Genomic DNA, 16,775 nt, shown 5'->3' with positions numbered 1-16,775 from the left:
CAGTATCCCACATCTGAGTGTCCGCCTCCCGTAAGCGCACACGCCCGAAAATTATGCACGACAAAGTGCACATTCGCTCTGCCAGCCCCATTAGTCCATGGCCCCGTAAGTGCTTATGTCCGGATCCCGTTTTGTGGGGGGCCCGGGTGTATGCTCCACCGCGGCCAGCGCACGTAACCCTAGACGCAATGTGAAAGCATCCGAAGAGTTTGTGACAAAAAAAAAAATCACCCATAGATTTAGGGAGACTATGAGCACACAATGACTGTTCAAACCAAGTACAGGCGCTCAGTGCTTCATGGTGGGGCCGCTTATTTAATTACACCTTCCCGCCTGCTTGGGTTCCATCTATCTCCACCCTTCTGTGGCTCTAGGAAGCCAGAGCTGTCAATCAAAGAAGAGATGGGTGGAGATTGCGGGAAAACAAGCAGGTGGGAAGCTGAATTTAAATGTTTGGCCCCGCCATGAAGCACCGAGCACCTGTGTTTGGTTTGGAGGTCACGGCACCACTATCAGTATTCATTCAGTATTTGTAAGCCAAAACCAGATGAGGAACAATCAGAGAAAAGGTATAATAGAAACACGTCACCAATTCTGCATTTATCACCCACTCCTGGTTTTGGCTTACTAATACTGATGTAAAATACTGATAGTGGGGCCGTAGCTGAACAGTCATTCTGTGCTGACAGTCCCTTTAAAGACCGCAGGGTGCTGCATTTAAATATAAAAAAAAAAAAAAAAAAAAAAAAAAAAAAAAAAAAAACAACATCCGTACTTACCTCCTGGACTGATGATGTTCCTCAACTCTGGGTCCTTTATGCTCCCCTGTTCTTCTGATGTACAGAATGTCACGTGACCGCTGCAGTCAGTCAAAAGAAGGAAAACATTACTTGTGCTCATATGGACACAGGGCTAAGGGCTGGAGAAGTGTGGGGCCTTCTATAAGGGGCTGTACAGTAGTGGACATCCCTTTAAGTAACACAGTGCTTATTTTATTACGAATTCTGCACACATAAGTATGGTGCTATATCTCACATAGGTTGTGTTTCTTTCTGTAGGTTGGAAACTTGTCTCTGAGCCCTTCAGTTACCACCAAAACATAGACAAACTACTGTTCTTTTCTCTAGGTAAGCAATTGGTTAACTAGTGAGAATTCAAGCCATTGTTTTATTTCTTTTTACAGCTCTAGGTGGTTATACAGGTATGAGTTATGTATTAAGTGTGTATATATATCTCTCACGCTCCATTATCGTTATAATGACTACATATAGCCAGTGTAAACCATTCTCTCCACATTATGGAAGGGGATAACCTGCTGATCACTGGGATCCGACTGCTAAGACCTCAAGCTATGCCAAGATCAGGGCTGGGGAACTCAAAGAACAAGGGGTCTTGAAGAAGGTGGCGTTGTACCTGCTCAACCTCCCCACCATTTATTATCTATGGACCTGCCAGAGAAAACCAAGCTCTGTGGCCGATCTCGGGAGGGTCTCTATGGTCAGACCCTCATTGATCATCAAATTATCTTCTAGCCAAAGAACATGGCATAATTACCCTTGTGGTCTCGTGCACTCCTGGCTGTTGGCAGTCCTCCACCACCCTAGAAAGAGGCATTGGCTTGTGTCCTGCTCTCATGCTTCCTCCACAGACGACAGGGCCAGTAGATGAGGGGGAAGCTGGAATACCTCTCCCACCATCACCCCCTTCCCCTGAAGTTTTAATGGATGTGTGGAACTAGAGGATCGTTCCTTCTTAGCTCTTTAGTTCTGCAGAACAGAATAGTACTGCCAACTCCTAAGCAGAGCTCCCAAAATGATATGATGACCTTGACAAGCCCTAATATGCCACTAATTAATTCCTGCCTAGCGTGGAGGTTGGCGCCCTCAAATTGCGTGTTTGGCGCCCCCATTCAGCGACGGCTGTCCCTGTCTCTCCTTGTTAATCCCTATCAGGTGATCTAAACAAGGTATAAAAGGTGACTGCCTAGTCTAATACAAAGTTGCTCCTATTTGTAATCAAAGTATACAGGAGATATTGATAGACATTTTAACAAAAAGAAAATTGATAGACTTATCTTGTATTATATTAGCGCCTCGACGCGTTTCCCCAACTGTGTCTGGTTCATCAGGAGGCAGATGTAGGTATTATAGATTCATAAAAAATGGAGCTGCATGTTGAAAGCTGCTGCAGGATGGCTGGCTCTAAGAGCTATGTCAGAGGACTGGTTTAAATATCTCCCTTGTTAATGGATAGAACATTCCCCCAGGCCCCTCAGAGAGAGCTTATCCATGTATCAATGGGCTCCCCTGTCCCCAGGAGAGAGAGAGTGCGCATGTCCTGTGTGTAAGCACAAGAAGCTTACCTCTCCCTGTGTAGAAGCCGGCGTGCCATGCCGGAAGTGATGAATGCGCTCCACGCTGGAGCACAGAAAGGCTACCGTCCTCTGATGACGCATGCGCTCCAGCGCGAGGCGCACGCCAGTGAGGCTGCGCAAGTGATAAAGAGCATAGGAAGCTGGAGGAGGGGATCCCTCCGCCGGTTTGATAACATGTGCGCTCCAGCCCGGAGTTAAATGGTGCATGCGGGGGTAGAGGAGGGGATCCCTCCGCCGGTTTGATAATCTGTGCGCTCCAGCCCAGAGCGCAGTGGTGCGCCTCGGGGTAGGACAGCCGCACATAGAGGCAATGGTGTATATGTGGAGCACAGACAGATAGAGGGAGGATATAAACAGTCTCCCAAAATGGACAATTAAACAGAAATATTCATGTAATGGAATACGTAATCCAATATGATACTTGTATCATATTAATTGTCCATTTTGGGAGACTGTTTATATCCTCCCTCTATCTGTCTGTGCTCCACTGTGGAACACATGGTATACATATACACCATACCCTTTAAATCCACAGTATGGTAGCTATTTGCGGTGATCTGATTTAATGACAATGGAGTTATTCCACTTGAGGATCCACTGGTACATCCTGTGCAAAAAAAATCTGATTTTCAGTATTGCATTACTTTTAGGCATGAGTTTTTGATGTTGCAGATTTTCAGCAGCTAACAGTGAATGCCCTAAAATGTAACTTTTAATTGATGCCATTAAAAATACTCAAATAGAATGTGCTCAGTATACATGAACAAATAAGGTGCAAGACATGCATGAATACCAGCAGGACACCGGTCCTTGATACCCATATTCTCCTGATGAACCAACATCACCTGGGGAAACGCGTCGAGAGTTGTAGGGGGAGGTGAGATGACTTCTATAAGATAAGTTGCTTGGTTCAATATATACCATCCTAGTTTAGGGATGAAACGTCTATCAGTACTAATATAATATTAATGGACCTCGCACTCAACATAAGGGTTTTTATGTGATTATATTTTAACATGCACGGAGTGTAGAGCCTGTCATTCTTAGCTTTATTGGTGATCTGACCCATATTGGACAACATTTGTCTATCTGGTTGAATGGACATACCTGATGTTAGCTGTTTATTGATCCCTATTCATTATATTGGTTCTATGTGATCTGATGCAGATTTTCAGCCCCTATTAAGTAAAATAGGTTACTTTCATTTTTTCTAAAACACGCAGCGTAAAATACTCACCATAATCTCATTGTGGGAACGTAGCCTTGAAGTTCAGTGTACCCAGTCCATCCATAATGTACTGTAGAGACATAGCTGTAAGCAAAGCGTGTCCATATAGCTGTTCTCAAGGTTCCAAAGTTAGGAGAAGTTCGCTTTCCACACACACCCCTTTTTCAGAAATGGTGCCACTCCTATTCATTGGCTTAATCTGGTACTGCAGCTAACCTGACTGGTGCTGAGCTGTAAAACCAGACAGTGCCACAATTTTGAATAAAATAAAGATATAGACCTTTCTTACATACAGGATATCCTTTAAGTCACGGTAGGGCATCCCATTGTATAACCTATATGCTTGGGGCTATTATTTTCAGCATGATGCCAAGTATAATGACTGCAGTTGTATCTTTTGTTGCTATTCTCTGTAGTAATGGCCTCCGCTGTGGCGAGCTTCGTCCCCACCACGGCCTCCCGCTTTGCCCTGCTGAAGGTAGACAGCAGCAGTGATTCTGATTCTGAGAAGACGAAGGGCAGCCGCCGTGCAGGAAAACTGCGAGGACCTGCTGCAGGGGGAAAGAACAATGCAAATGAGAAAAAGCGGGAGAAAAGGAGGAAAAAGAAGGAACAGCAACAGAGTGAGGCTAATGAGGTACGTATGTATGGTGGGTGTCAGTAGTGGATACCAGCACAGAAAACGCTATCGTCTGTTTTGTTGTGATCTGTGGGTAATAAAGTTGTTGTTTTTTTTTTTTTGTTTTGTTTTCTTTCGACATTTTGGAAATCTGGATAACTTTCCTTGATTTGCAAAAGTCAGCGTTTACCATGTACATTGAGGAGAAAAAACGCCTCCACCTCCCTCATCAATATAAAGAGGACCTATCACCTCATGGGAAATTTCTTGAAATAAAAGGAGACCAATATATAAAACATTTCTCAGATATACAGTATATGACTGAGAAAAGTAGAATATTTCCTCTCTAAATTGACAATCAAAGCTCCATCTCTTTAAGAGAAGAAAACTGGAGTGGGCAGAAGTCTCTCTGCTGTCTCACTGTTTTGACAGCTGTGTGAGACTCTCTGCTTCCGAGCTGGGAGATACTACTGTGTGGGGGAATTGTTGGTCAGCTTGAAACACATAAGGACATCTGTGCTACTGTCGTACGGTATGTAGGAATGTAAGACTGAATTGTACAGTACAGACCAAAAGTTTGGACACACCTTCTCATTTAAAGATTTTTCTGTATTTTCATGACTATGAAAATTGTACATTCACACTGAAGGCATCAAAACTATGAATTAACACATGTGGAATTATATACTTAACAAAAAAGTGTGAAACAACTGAAAATATGTCTTATATTCTAGGCTCTTCAAAGTAGCCACCTTTTGCTTTGATTACTGTGTTGCACACTCTTGGCATTCTCTTGATGAGCTTCAAGAGGTAGTCACCGGAAATGGTCTTCCAACAATCTTGAAGGAGTTCCCAGAGATGCTTAGCACTTGTTGGCCCTTTTGCCTTCACTCTGCGGTCCAGCTCACCCCAAACCATCTCGATTGGGTTCAGGTCTGGTGACTGTGGAGGCCAGGTCATCTGGCGTAGCACCCCATCACTCTCCTTCTTGGTCAAATAGCCCTTACACAGCCTGGAGGTGTGTTTGGGGTCATTGTCCTGTTGAAAAATAAATGATGGTCCAGCTAAACGCAAACCGGATGGAATAGCATGCCGCTGCAAGATGCTGTGGTAGCCATGCTGGTTCAGTATGCCTTCAATTTTGAATAAATCCCCAACAGTGTCACCAGAAAAGCACCCCCACACCATCACACCTCCTCCTCCATGCTTCACGGTGGGAACCAGGCATGTAGAGTCCATCCGTTCACCTTTTCTGCGTAGCACAAAGACACGGTAGTTGGAACCAAAGATCTCAAATTTGGATTCATCAGACCAAAGCGCAGATTTCCACTTGTCTAATGTCCATTCCTTGTGTTATTTAGCCCAAACAAGTCTCTTCTGCTTGTTGCCTGACCTTAGCAGTGGTTTCCTAGCAGCTATTTTACTATGAAGGCCTGCTGCACAAAGTCTCCTCTTAACAGTTGTTGTAGAGATGTGTCTGCTACTAGAACTCTGGTCTCTAATCTGAGCTGCTGTTAACCTGCAATTTCTGAGGCCGGTGACTCGGATAAACTTATCCTCAGAAGCAGAGGTGACTCTTGGTCTTCCTTTCCTGGGGCGGTCCTCATGTGAGCCAGTTTCTTTGTAGCGCTTGATGGTTTTTGCAACTGCACTTGGGGACACTTTCAAAGTTTTCCCAATTTTTCGGACTGACTGACCTTCATTTCTTAAAGTAATGATGGCCACTCGTTTTTCTTTACTTAGCTGCTTTTTTCTTGCCATAATACAAATTCTAACAGTCTAAACAGTAGGACTATCAGCTGTGTATCCACCTGACTTCTGCACAACACAACTGATGGTCCCAACCCCATTTATAAGGCAAGAAATCCCACTTATTAAAACTGACAGGGCACACCTGTGAAGTGAAAACCATACCCGGTGACTACCTCTTGAAGCTCATCAAGAGAATGCCAAGAGTGTGCAAAACAGGCATCAAAGCAAAAGGTGGCTACTTTGAAGAGCCTAGAATATAAGACATATTTTCAGTTGTTTCACACTTTTTTTGTTAAGTATATAATTCCACATGTGTTAATTCATAGTTTTGATGCCTTCAGTGTGAATGTACAATATTCATAGTCATGAAAATACAGAAAAATCTTTAAATGAGAAGGTGTGTCCAAACTTTTGGTCTGTACTGTATATATTGGAAAGCATCAAGAGCAGGAATAGGCTAGAAAAAGCACGCTTACACTTGGCAATGAATCAGTGGTAAATGGATGTTTTCTATTGTTAACGGATTGGAATAAAGATTAATGGCAGAGTATAATTTTCAAAAATGGATGAGAATAGGAAATGTACTTTTTGACGGAAAGAACATACAGATCTTTTCAACTGGTATGTGTTAACTCTATGGGTCAGTGTGCTGTCTGTCGCCAGGTTTTGCTACCCCATGTGAGAGCAGCATAATGAAGAGGCAGAGTACTTGATTCCAGCAGTGTATCACTTACTGGGCTGCTTGCTGCAGTTTTGATAAAATCCTAGATCTACCAGTTCTCTGTAGTGATGAGCATACTGTTTCTTTTTGGTGCGCTGATCATTTCCTCCGTTCACTAAAAAGAGACAGCTCTTTTGGATAGCAAATGGATCCCTGCGTGATAGGTGTTCAGCCGCAGGCATATTTATGGCAAAGTAAAAGTCTGATGCGGACGAAACCTCGCCCACCTACAGCCAGCCATCAACAGAGCATTTTTTTAGGGCTTTCAGTTTCATCACCATCCGTACAGTTATTTTACTCACAGAGAGAGCAATTCAGAGACTATAATCAGCTCCCATCATTCACTGAAGGGAGCCAGCTCTTTGTACCACATCAGTCACGAGCGACCCATCACTAGTTATCCAAACACTTTTCTCAGTATAACTCTGCCTACACCACTGAATGGCAGCTTTTTGCTTATGCACAGGGTATACAGAAAGGTGTCAATCAGTGGTTGGGGCAGGATTACACACAGCTCATGCATATGGAGGTCTAAACGGCAGCATCTTTACTAGTCCTTTAGTCATAATCCCCTGTTGATAAATTTTTTTTTATCAGAATGACAAGAAATTCAGCTCAGTAAGTGACAGATCACTAGAAGTAGGGTCTCTGTCTCTATATTATACTGCGCTCAGATTCAGTGGCAAAAATATTCTGACAGATTTCCTTTAAAGGGAACTTGTCAGGTAATAAATACATACTGCCCGTGCTGCAGCCACTGACTGTACGATCACAGACATGTATGTTTGACTCTGAAACGCTGCGGCATTTCAGAAAAAATACTTATTTTTAATAAATGCTGATGACCGAGCTACATGGATGACTAGTCCCCAGCGGCTTCTCCCCACCTGCTGACAGTGACAGACAAATATCTGCCTATACGTGTGAATAGGCCTCTATTATGTATCACCTGTCAGGTTCTCTTTAAAAATAAACAGCAAACAGATGAGAAAAACATATGTGAATGTGCTGTATGCCTTAAGAAGCAGCTATATCTCCTGTAGTTAACAGTAATTAACCCATTACAAGCAGTTATGTCTTCCTCTGCGTAACCCTTTAGAAGCAGCTTTGTATAGACTGTAGATCTAGTGTCTGCTCCGCTCCTAAGTGTATGTTGGGTGACTTTAACCACCTGGCGGTGGAAGATGCACAGGGGTTAAAAAGCTGAGCATGGGAAAGACTGATCTTGTACACCAAGTATATTATAGTTATATGCTATACATTGTAAATTCTATTTCAAGACCTTTGTAGCAAATCCACAAAATATCTCGTATACAGTTAGGTCCATATATATTTGGACAGAGACAACATTTTTCTAATTTCTGTTCTAGACATTACCACAATGAATTTTAAACAAAACAATTCAGATGCAGTTGAAGTTCAGACTTTCAGCTTTCATTTGAGGGTATCCACATTAAAATTGGATGAAGGGTTTAGGAGTTTCAGCTCCTTAACATGTGCCACCCTGTTTTTAAAGGGACCAAAAGTAATTGGACAATTGACTCCAAGGCTAGTTCCTGGACAGGTGTGGGCAATCCCTTCGTTATGTCATTCTCAATTAAGCAGATAAAAGGCCTGGCGTTGATTTGAGGTGTGGTGCTTGCATTTGGAAGGTTTTACTGTGAAGTAAACATGCGGTCAAAGGAGCTCTCCATGCAGGTGAAACAAGCCATCCTTAAGATGCAAAAACAGAAAAAACCCATCCGAGAAATTGCTACAATATTAGGAGTGGCAAAATCTACAGTTTGGTACATCCTGAGAAAGAAAGAAAGCACTGGTGAACTCATCAATGGAAAAAGACCTGGGCGCCCACGGAAGACAACAGTGGTGGATGATCGCAGAATAATCTCCATGGTGAAGAGAAACCCCTTCACAACAGCCAACCAAGTGAACAACACTCTCCAGGAGGTAGGCGTATCAATATCCAAATCTACCATAAAGAGAAGATTGCATGAAAGTAAATACAGAGGGTTCACTGCACGGTGCAAGCCACTCATAAGCATCAAGAAGAAAAAGGCTAGACTGGACTTTGCTAAAAAAACATCTAAAAAAGCCAGCACAGTTCTGGAAGAACATTCTTTGGACAGATGAAACCAAGATCAACCTCTACCAGAATGATGGAAAGAGAAAGTATGGCGAAGGCGTGGAACAGCTCATGATCCAAAGCATACAACATCATCTGTAAAACACGGCGGAGGCAGTGTGATGGCTTGGGCATGCATGGCTGCCAGTGGCACTGGGTCACTAGTGTTTATTGATGATATGACACAGGACAGAAGCAGCCGAATGAATTCTGATGTAGTCAGAGCCATACTGCGTGCTCAGATCCAGCCAAATGCAGCCAAACTGATTGGTCGTCGTTTCATACTACAGATGGACAATCACCCAAAACATAAATCCAAAGCAGCCCAGGAGTTTATTAAAGCAAAGAAGTGGAATATTCTTGAATGGCCAAGTCAGTCACCTGATCTCAACCCAATTGAGCATGCATTTCACTTGTTAAAGACTAAACTTCAGACAGAAAGGCCCACAAACAAACAGCAACTGAAAACCACCGCAGTGAATGCCTGGCAGAGCATCAAAAAGGAGGAAACACAGCGTCTGGTGATGTCCATGAGTTCAAGACTTCAGGCAGTCATTGCCAACAAAGGGTTTTCAACCAAGTACTAGAAATGAACATTTTATTTACAATTATTTAATCTGTCCAATTACTTTTGGTCCCTTTTAAAAACAGGGTGGCACATGTTAAGGAACTGAAACTCCTAAACCCTTCATCCAATTTTAATGTGGATACCCTCAAATGAAAGCTGAAAGTCTGAACTTCAACTGCATCTGAATTGTTTTGTTTAAAATTCATTGTGGTAATGTCTAGAACCAAAATTAGAAAAATGTTGTCTCTGTCCAAATATATATGGACCTAACTGTATGTCTACATTGCAGAGGTGGCTTGTTTTTTTTTTCTCTTTTAGAATGGGGTCTCATTTAGCATTGCTGTGAATGGAGAAATGGCCGGGTATGAACGAGTCTCATAATTCATTTTTAGGGGAGTTTCATACTCTTAGAGAAATTAATGAAGAGCGAATTACCTATCCCATGACCTCCTCTTCATTCGCACCAGTGAGAGATAGGACACGTTTCTCAATAAAGATGTGATTGCCCCTCATATCCTGTGTGTATGCCATAAATGTCTGAGATGGTAATACCCCTTTAAGAAACGTTAGATGTTTTGCCTTTTAAAATTTTACAGCTCAGGAACCTTGCCTTTAAGAAAATTCCACAGAAGTCTTCACACATCGGTGGTGGGTCTCAGCAGAATTCCGCAGTGCACAGCCTGCCTAAAGAGTCTCAAGAAGAAGATTGGCAGCAGTGGCGACAGAAGGATGAACAGGTACCTGAATCGAAGCCCATGCTGACATAAGCATTCTTGTGTTTATGCATGTACAATATACACAGCTCAAAAAAATAAAGGGAACACTTAAACAACAGAATATAACTCCAAGTAAATCAAACTTCTGTGAAATCAAACTGTCCACTTAGGAAGCAACACTGATTGACAATCAATTTCACATGCTGTTGTGCAAATGGAATAGACAATAGATGGAAATTATTGGCAATTATCAAGACACCCTCAATAAAGGAGTGATTCTGCAGGTGGGGACCACAGACCACATCTCAGTACCAATGCTTTATGGCTGATGTTTTGGTCACTTTTGAATGTTGGTTGTGCTTTCATACTCGTGGTAGCATGAGACGGACTCTACAACCCACAGAAGTTGCTCAGGTAGTGCAGCTCATCCAGGATGGCACATCAATGTGAGCTGTGGCAAGAAGGTTTGCTGTGTCTGTCAGCGTAGTGTTCAGAGGCTGGAGGCACTACCAGGAGACAGTCCAGTACACTTGGAGATGTGGAGGGGGCCGTAGGAGGGCAACACCCCAGGACTTCTACCTCCGCCTTTGTGCAAGGAGGAACAGGAGGAGCACTGCCAGAGCCTTGCAAAATGACCTCCAGCAGGCCACAAATGTGCATGTGTCTGCACAAACGGTTAGAAACCGACTCCGTGAGGGTGATATGAGGGCCTGAAGTCCACAGAGGGGGGGGGTTGTGCTCACAGCCCAACACCGTGCAGTACTCTTGGCATTTGCCACAGAACACCAGGATTGGCAAAGTCGCCACTGGCGCTCTGTGCTCTTCTCAGATGAAAGCAGGTTCACACTGAGCACATGTGACAGACGTGACAGAGTCTGGAGACGCCGTGGAGAGCTATCTGCTGCCTGCAACATCCTTCAGCATGACCGGTTTGGCAGTGGGTCAGTAATCGTGTGGGGTGGCATTTCTTTGGAGGGCCGCTCAGCCCTCCGTGTGCTTGCCAGAGGTAGCCTGACTGCCATTAGGTACCGAGATGAGATCCTCAGACCCCTTGTGAGGCCATATGCTGGTGCGGTTGACCCTGGGTTCCTCCTAATGCAGGACAATGCCAGACCTCATGTGGCTGGAGTGTGTTAGCAGTTCCTGCAAGATGAAGGCATTGAAGCTATGGACAGGCCCTCCCGTTCCCCAGACCTGAATCCGATTGAGCACATCTGGGACATTATGTCTCGCTCCATCCACCAACGTCACATTGCACCACAGACTGTCCAGGAGTTGGCGGATGCTTTAGTCCAGATCTGGGAGGAGATCCCACAGGAGACCATCCGCAACCTCATCAGGAGCATGCCCAGGCGTTGTAGGGAGGTCATACAGGCACGTGGAGGCCACACACAATACTGAGCCTCATTTTGACTTGTTTTAAGGACATTACAAGTTGGATCAGCCTGTATTGTGTTTTTCCACTTTAATTTTGAGGGTAACTCCAAATCCAGGACTGCATTGGTTAATAGATTTGATTTCCATTGATGATTTTTGTGTGATTTTGTTGTCAGCACATTCAACTTTGTACAGAACAAAGTATTCAATGAGAATATTTCATTCATTCAGATCTAGGATGTGTTATTGGAGTGTTCCCTTTATTTTTTTTGAGCAGTGTAGAAAATATACTGCACCCGAAAGGTCATATAGTAAAAGTGGCAAAAGCAAGTGGACATATACAGATTCACTGATATAACAAATATATAGTATTCGCCCTTTATTTAGAGGGGTCATCCTATGGATCAAAGTTCATCATTGCAGAATGACACACAGATGATGTCACGCCATCCCTGACTAATCAAAACCTGCTAAGCGATTTGCAGAGCTCCCGCCCAAAGGCCAGAGACGACCTGGAGCAGAGTCCCACTCATCCATCCGCTCCCCTCTACTGAGGACTTTTTGCGTTCACCTCACTAAATCACCACTGCAATACGAGACCTTAGAGGCCGAACAGATAACCGAAAATGAGCTTATATGTCCGGCACCTGAGCACTCGTACTCCCGCTGGTGAATTGCTGGGAGGAGTAGCATTATAAACACAGACTAGTCCGTGCCAGCGGCATCAGTAGAGAATATTCACTTATCGTCCCTCCTTCCGTCTGATCAATTCAAACAGCAGGTGCCGGCCAGTTGCCCTCCATGGTCGGACAGACACCTTACACAGGACACAGCAGGGGCAGCATTATCAATTTATCTCTGCACAGCAACCGTTTTATTTATTTATTTTTTTTATATTCCATCCAATTGTTAAAATGTTTAATTTTCTATCACTTAAAGAGCACTTTTGTTCATGGGACAACTCATTTAATAGTTTTTTGTATGAAAAAAAAAATTACATATTATACAGTAAGTTTTCTATACAACATTATCATATGACACCAACAATTGAGAGAGGTTTTTACTGAGCTTTTGAATTGTACGATAGTGCAGGTGACTCCAATCGTCACATATGGCTAGCAAAATCCTGTTGTGTAGCTCAGCAAGCCTCAGGCAGTGGCATCGCTAATGCCAAATATCCGGGCCTCTGGTCCCGGACTTCTGACTTGGATCCCTGAATTTCCGAGAGACTACAGTGTGAACTGTATTGGCGTCAACATGATACTGATACAGTTTGATCTGGTGGTAGAGCAGAGAGCTGAAGGATCTTGTCCCTAAAACTCACTATTTTTTTAGGAGGCAGACTTCTGTAAACCTACGGAATTCATGACGTCAGCGTCTCGGTACAGGCGGCACAAAAAAGTTGGTGGAGACCACTTCCATAGGGCATAACTTGCTGGTTCTGGCAGTGGGAAGGTAAAGCATGCATACCTCCGCTCCATACATTCTTTATGAAACTAGCAAAGTGCAGTAATCAGTTACCTCTGGCAACTCAAAGAGAATATTGCCCTGTCCCAGCGTTTGGCATTCCAGTGATCAGGAAGTTATGGAGAAGGAGAAATGTATAAAAAAGGTAAATTCCTTTATTTTCTAAAGTTTAAAAAGGGCAAAACGAAAAACACACACACATCGACAATCTGGAGGTGTAGGGGGACATGGGGAACGCTACATGCATTCTTAAGTAAGTTTAAAAATGCATGTAGCGTTTGAAACGCGTCTGGTGAAATAACTGACTGGGTGGATCAGGGAAATGCGGTAGATTTCTACTTCAGCAAAGCATTTGATAAAGTATCTTATACTATCCTTATTGAAAAAATTGCCTGGTATGGGATTGACAAGGCTACGTTTAGGTGGATTCATAACTTGCTTAGTGATCGTACTCCGAGTGGTAATAAATGGTTGCACATCCAACTGGAGGAGTGTTTAAAGTGGGGCACCACAAGGCTCTGTCTTGGCCCCAGTATTGTTCAACATTTTTAGAAATTACCTAGATAAGGTAACTAAAGGTAAACTAATCAAATTTTCAGCCGATGCAAAGCTAGGAGTGATGCCTAACACTAGAGAAGGCAGACAAAGGATTCCGATGGATCTAGATAAGCTTGAACAATGGGCAGCAATTAATAGAATTTTAGTTAACAGGGAGAAATGTACGATTCTACATCTCGGCAAGAAAAACGAAAATGACATCTACAGAATGGGAGGAATAGAACTAAGCAACAGTATGTGCGTAAAAGACTTGGGTATTATAATAGATCACAGACTGCACATGAGTCAACAGTGTGATGCAGCAGCAAAAAAGGCAAACACAGTTCTGGGATGTATGAAGAGAAGCATAGAGTCTAGATCAAGTAGAAGTAATTATCCCCCTCTACTCCTTCTTGGTCAGACCTGATCTGGAATACTGTGTCCAGTTTTGGGCACCACACATTAAAAAAGACATTGAAAAACTGGAGCAAGTTCAGAGAAGAGCTACCAGGATGGTGAGCAGACTGCAAACAATGTCCTATGAGGAACGGTTAAATGATCTGGGAATCTTTAGCTTGCAAAAAAGAAGGCTAAGAGGAGACTTAAAGAAGTTGTCCACTACTTTTACATTGATGCCCTATCCGTAGGATAGGGCATCAATGTATGATCGGCCGGGGTCCAGCACATGGCACCCCCGCCGATCAGCTGTTATCGGTGCCGGCCGGAAGTGCTCACCTGCAGGGCTCCTCCGTCAAGTGGTAGTGGCTGCTGCCGTGCACTGCACATCCGCCTCCTATTAAATTGAATGGGAGGCGGATGTGCAGTACACCGGAGCGGCCACTACCACTTAATGGAGGAGCCCCGCAGGTGAGCACTTTCGGCCGCCGGCACTGATAACAGCTGATCGGCGGGGGTGCCGCGCGCAGGACCCCGGCTGATCATACATTGATGCCCTATCCTACGCATAGGCCACCAATTTAAAAGTAGTGGACAACCCCTTTAATAGCTGTCTACCAATATCTGAAGGGATGTCACATTGTAGAGGGATCATCCTTTATTCCCATTTGCATATGGAAACATGGGAAGCAATGGGATGAAACTGAAAGGGAGAAGATACAGACAGATTAGATATTAAAAAAATCTTTTTGACAGAGAGGGTGATCAATGAGTGGAACAGGCGGCCACGAGAGGTGGTGAGTTCTCCTTCAATGGAAATCTTCAGAGGCTGAACAGACATCTGTCTGAGATGGCTTAGTGAATCCTGCATTGAGCAGGGGGTTGGACACGATGACCCTGGAGGTCCCTTTGGGTATGTGTGCACACGGTCAGGAGCTGGTGCGGGTTTGATGCCCTCCTCCCCCCCACTCTTTGTTTGTTCTACACCTTGTTGGTATAGTTTAATAAGCAATGGTGCAAAAATTAGAGGCTGCAATATTTTACAAAGTTAATTACACCTATACTGTTTATCACATTATCAATACAAAGACAATAAGCATGTGCATAAAAACGTAGGAGCAGATTGTTGTACTCTAGCATTTTGTGGTGTGCTCACATCCATTTTCCATAGACCCATATTCATCCTGTGTATCTTAGGTTGTTATATATTTAATGTAACATTCCAATGTATAGCATATTTAGAAGTGAGAAATTTACCCAGATATAGAACCTAGTAATGACAAAATCGACGCACCATGATAGGCTTTCCGTCTTCCCCATAAACTTATATTTGTGCAAAGCTTTCCTTTTTTGTATAACCCTTCCTCTAGCTGAACCAATAAATGCATCTTCTCACTAAATTCTCTAAATTTTGGGGGAGAATTACTTAACCAGTGTGCTGCTATAATTTTTCTTATTTGGTAAAGTGCCCTTTTAATCGCCAATCTTTCATTTTCGTCTTCAATTACTCCGTCTACATACCCCAGCCCACAAACTATAGGTTGCATTGGGATATTTACATCAAATACACCATTTAAGTAACCAATAGTGCTTTTCCAAAAATTTTCAAGAGAGCTACATACCCAAAACATGTGAACGTTCTATGATTGTAATACCTTGACCATTAGGACGTACAGGTATGTCAAGTGTTGGGAAGGAATTAAAGACAATTACTAACAGTGCTCATATAACGAGTGTGAATATACTGTATATTGTGAAATATATCTCATAATGGAACTACAGATTTAAATAAAAATGTCTCTAATTTAATTTATTTTTTTCTGTAGATTACATCTGAAATGTATGAAGCAGACCTTGAAAAAGCCTTAATGCTAAGCAAACTGGAATACGAAGAGCTGAAAAAGGTACAGTATATGTATGTATGTATGTATGTGGGATATTGTAGAACAGCAAGAAGCGCACTACGCTATTGAAGAAAAGTAATTGTTTAGCTTCACAACCCTTATAAAAGACTTGGTGGGGAACAGTGTACTCCTGATAATTGACTTTTTGGACCAGTGAGATCGTTGCGCCCCTGACCCGAACTTTGTGCCCTAACATGCTGCAATCATAATTGACTGTCCGGACGAGCGAGATCATTGCGCCCCTGACCTGTACTGTGCACTTTCACACTCAGCAATCAAAGGCACTTTTGCCTCTGTAGTATTGGAGGACCATCGTAGCTTTGAAGCGGACAATACAGCCAGCTTCAGAGCAGCGCTTACAAGCTCTATTGTCAGCACTGCACTCCTTGCCTAGGAGACCGGCCACCTCTGATAGGCTGTAAAGGTAATCTGGTAAATGTGACATTGAGCAGAAACCTTTACGGTTAAGAATCCCTCCATTTTTGAGAATTGAGGATTTTTACATGCTGCGTTTATTTATGTATTTATTTTAAATTTTACCAATTTACCATAAGTCGTGAATAATCTTTTAGCATAGTAAATGTATTTGACGTGGTTCTAGCTCCTAAACATGCAATGTAATATTAATAAAAGCTGTCAGACGAAGGGTGCAAGCTTCTTAAAGGGACAGGTCTGTTCTTGCATCACCAGAAATAACTGAAGAAAGGCTGTGCTGTTTGGCTAATGAGAGAGATGAAAGAATAGGACAGGCTCCTGATCGTGAGACCTCTGTATTCATGAGGAAAGCACTTTGCACATTTGTAATTGACAGGCATTGTTATGTGAAAGGCATAATGTGCCACGAATACTGCGATGAGTCACGCACATCCTGATTAGGTTTATTTGGCTCTGGCATACCCGGGGCATGACAGATGAGAATTTCATGAATTCTACTGCCGTATAGGCTATGTCCACACAATGGTAGAGCTTTGACTTTAGGATCTCAAAAGGTGGG

The 16,775-nt window shown here is 43.1% G+C and overlaps 1 protein-coding gene across 2 annotated transcripts in view; it reads left to right on the top strand.

The window, feature by feature from the left end:
- GKAP1 (G kinase anchoring protein 1) overlaps window positions 1–16,775 on the top strand; it is a 36,975-nt gene that overhangs the window by 790 nt on the left and 19,410 nt on the right. For both annotated transcript variants that reach the window (XM_073670918.1, XM_073670919.1), the window contains exons 2-5: window positions 1,059–1,127; window positions 4,019–4,239; window positions 9,981–10,121; window positions 15,704–15,781. In XM_073670918.1, coding sequence (XP_073527019.1) covers window positions 4,021–4,239; window positions 9,981–10,121; window positions 15,704–15,781 — 438 coding nt within the window. In that variant the 5' untranslated portion in view covers window positions 1,059–1,127; window positions 4,019–4,020. The remainder of the gene's footprint in view (window positions 1–1,058; window positions 1,128–4,018; window positions 4,240–9,980; window positions 10,122–15,703; window positions 15,782–16,775) is intronic.

Source organism: Phyllobates terribilis, unplaced genomic scaffold (assembly GCF_046119375.1).
Source record: "Phyllobates terribilis strain yellow unplaced genomic scaffold, ASM4611937v1 Scaffold_1__5_contigs__length_1240528914, whole genome shotgun sequence".
NCBI lineage: Eukaryota > Metazoa > Chordata > Amphibia > Anura > Dendrobatidae > Phyllobates > Phyllobates terribilis.
Note: the sequence above shows the minus strand (reverse complement) of the source record. Positions and strands in the feature narration are given on the sequence as shown.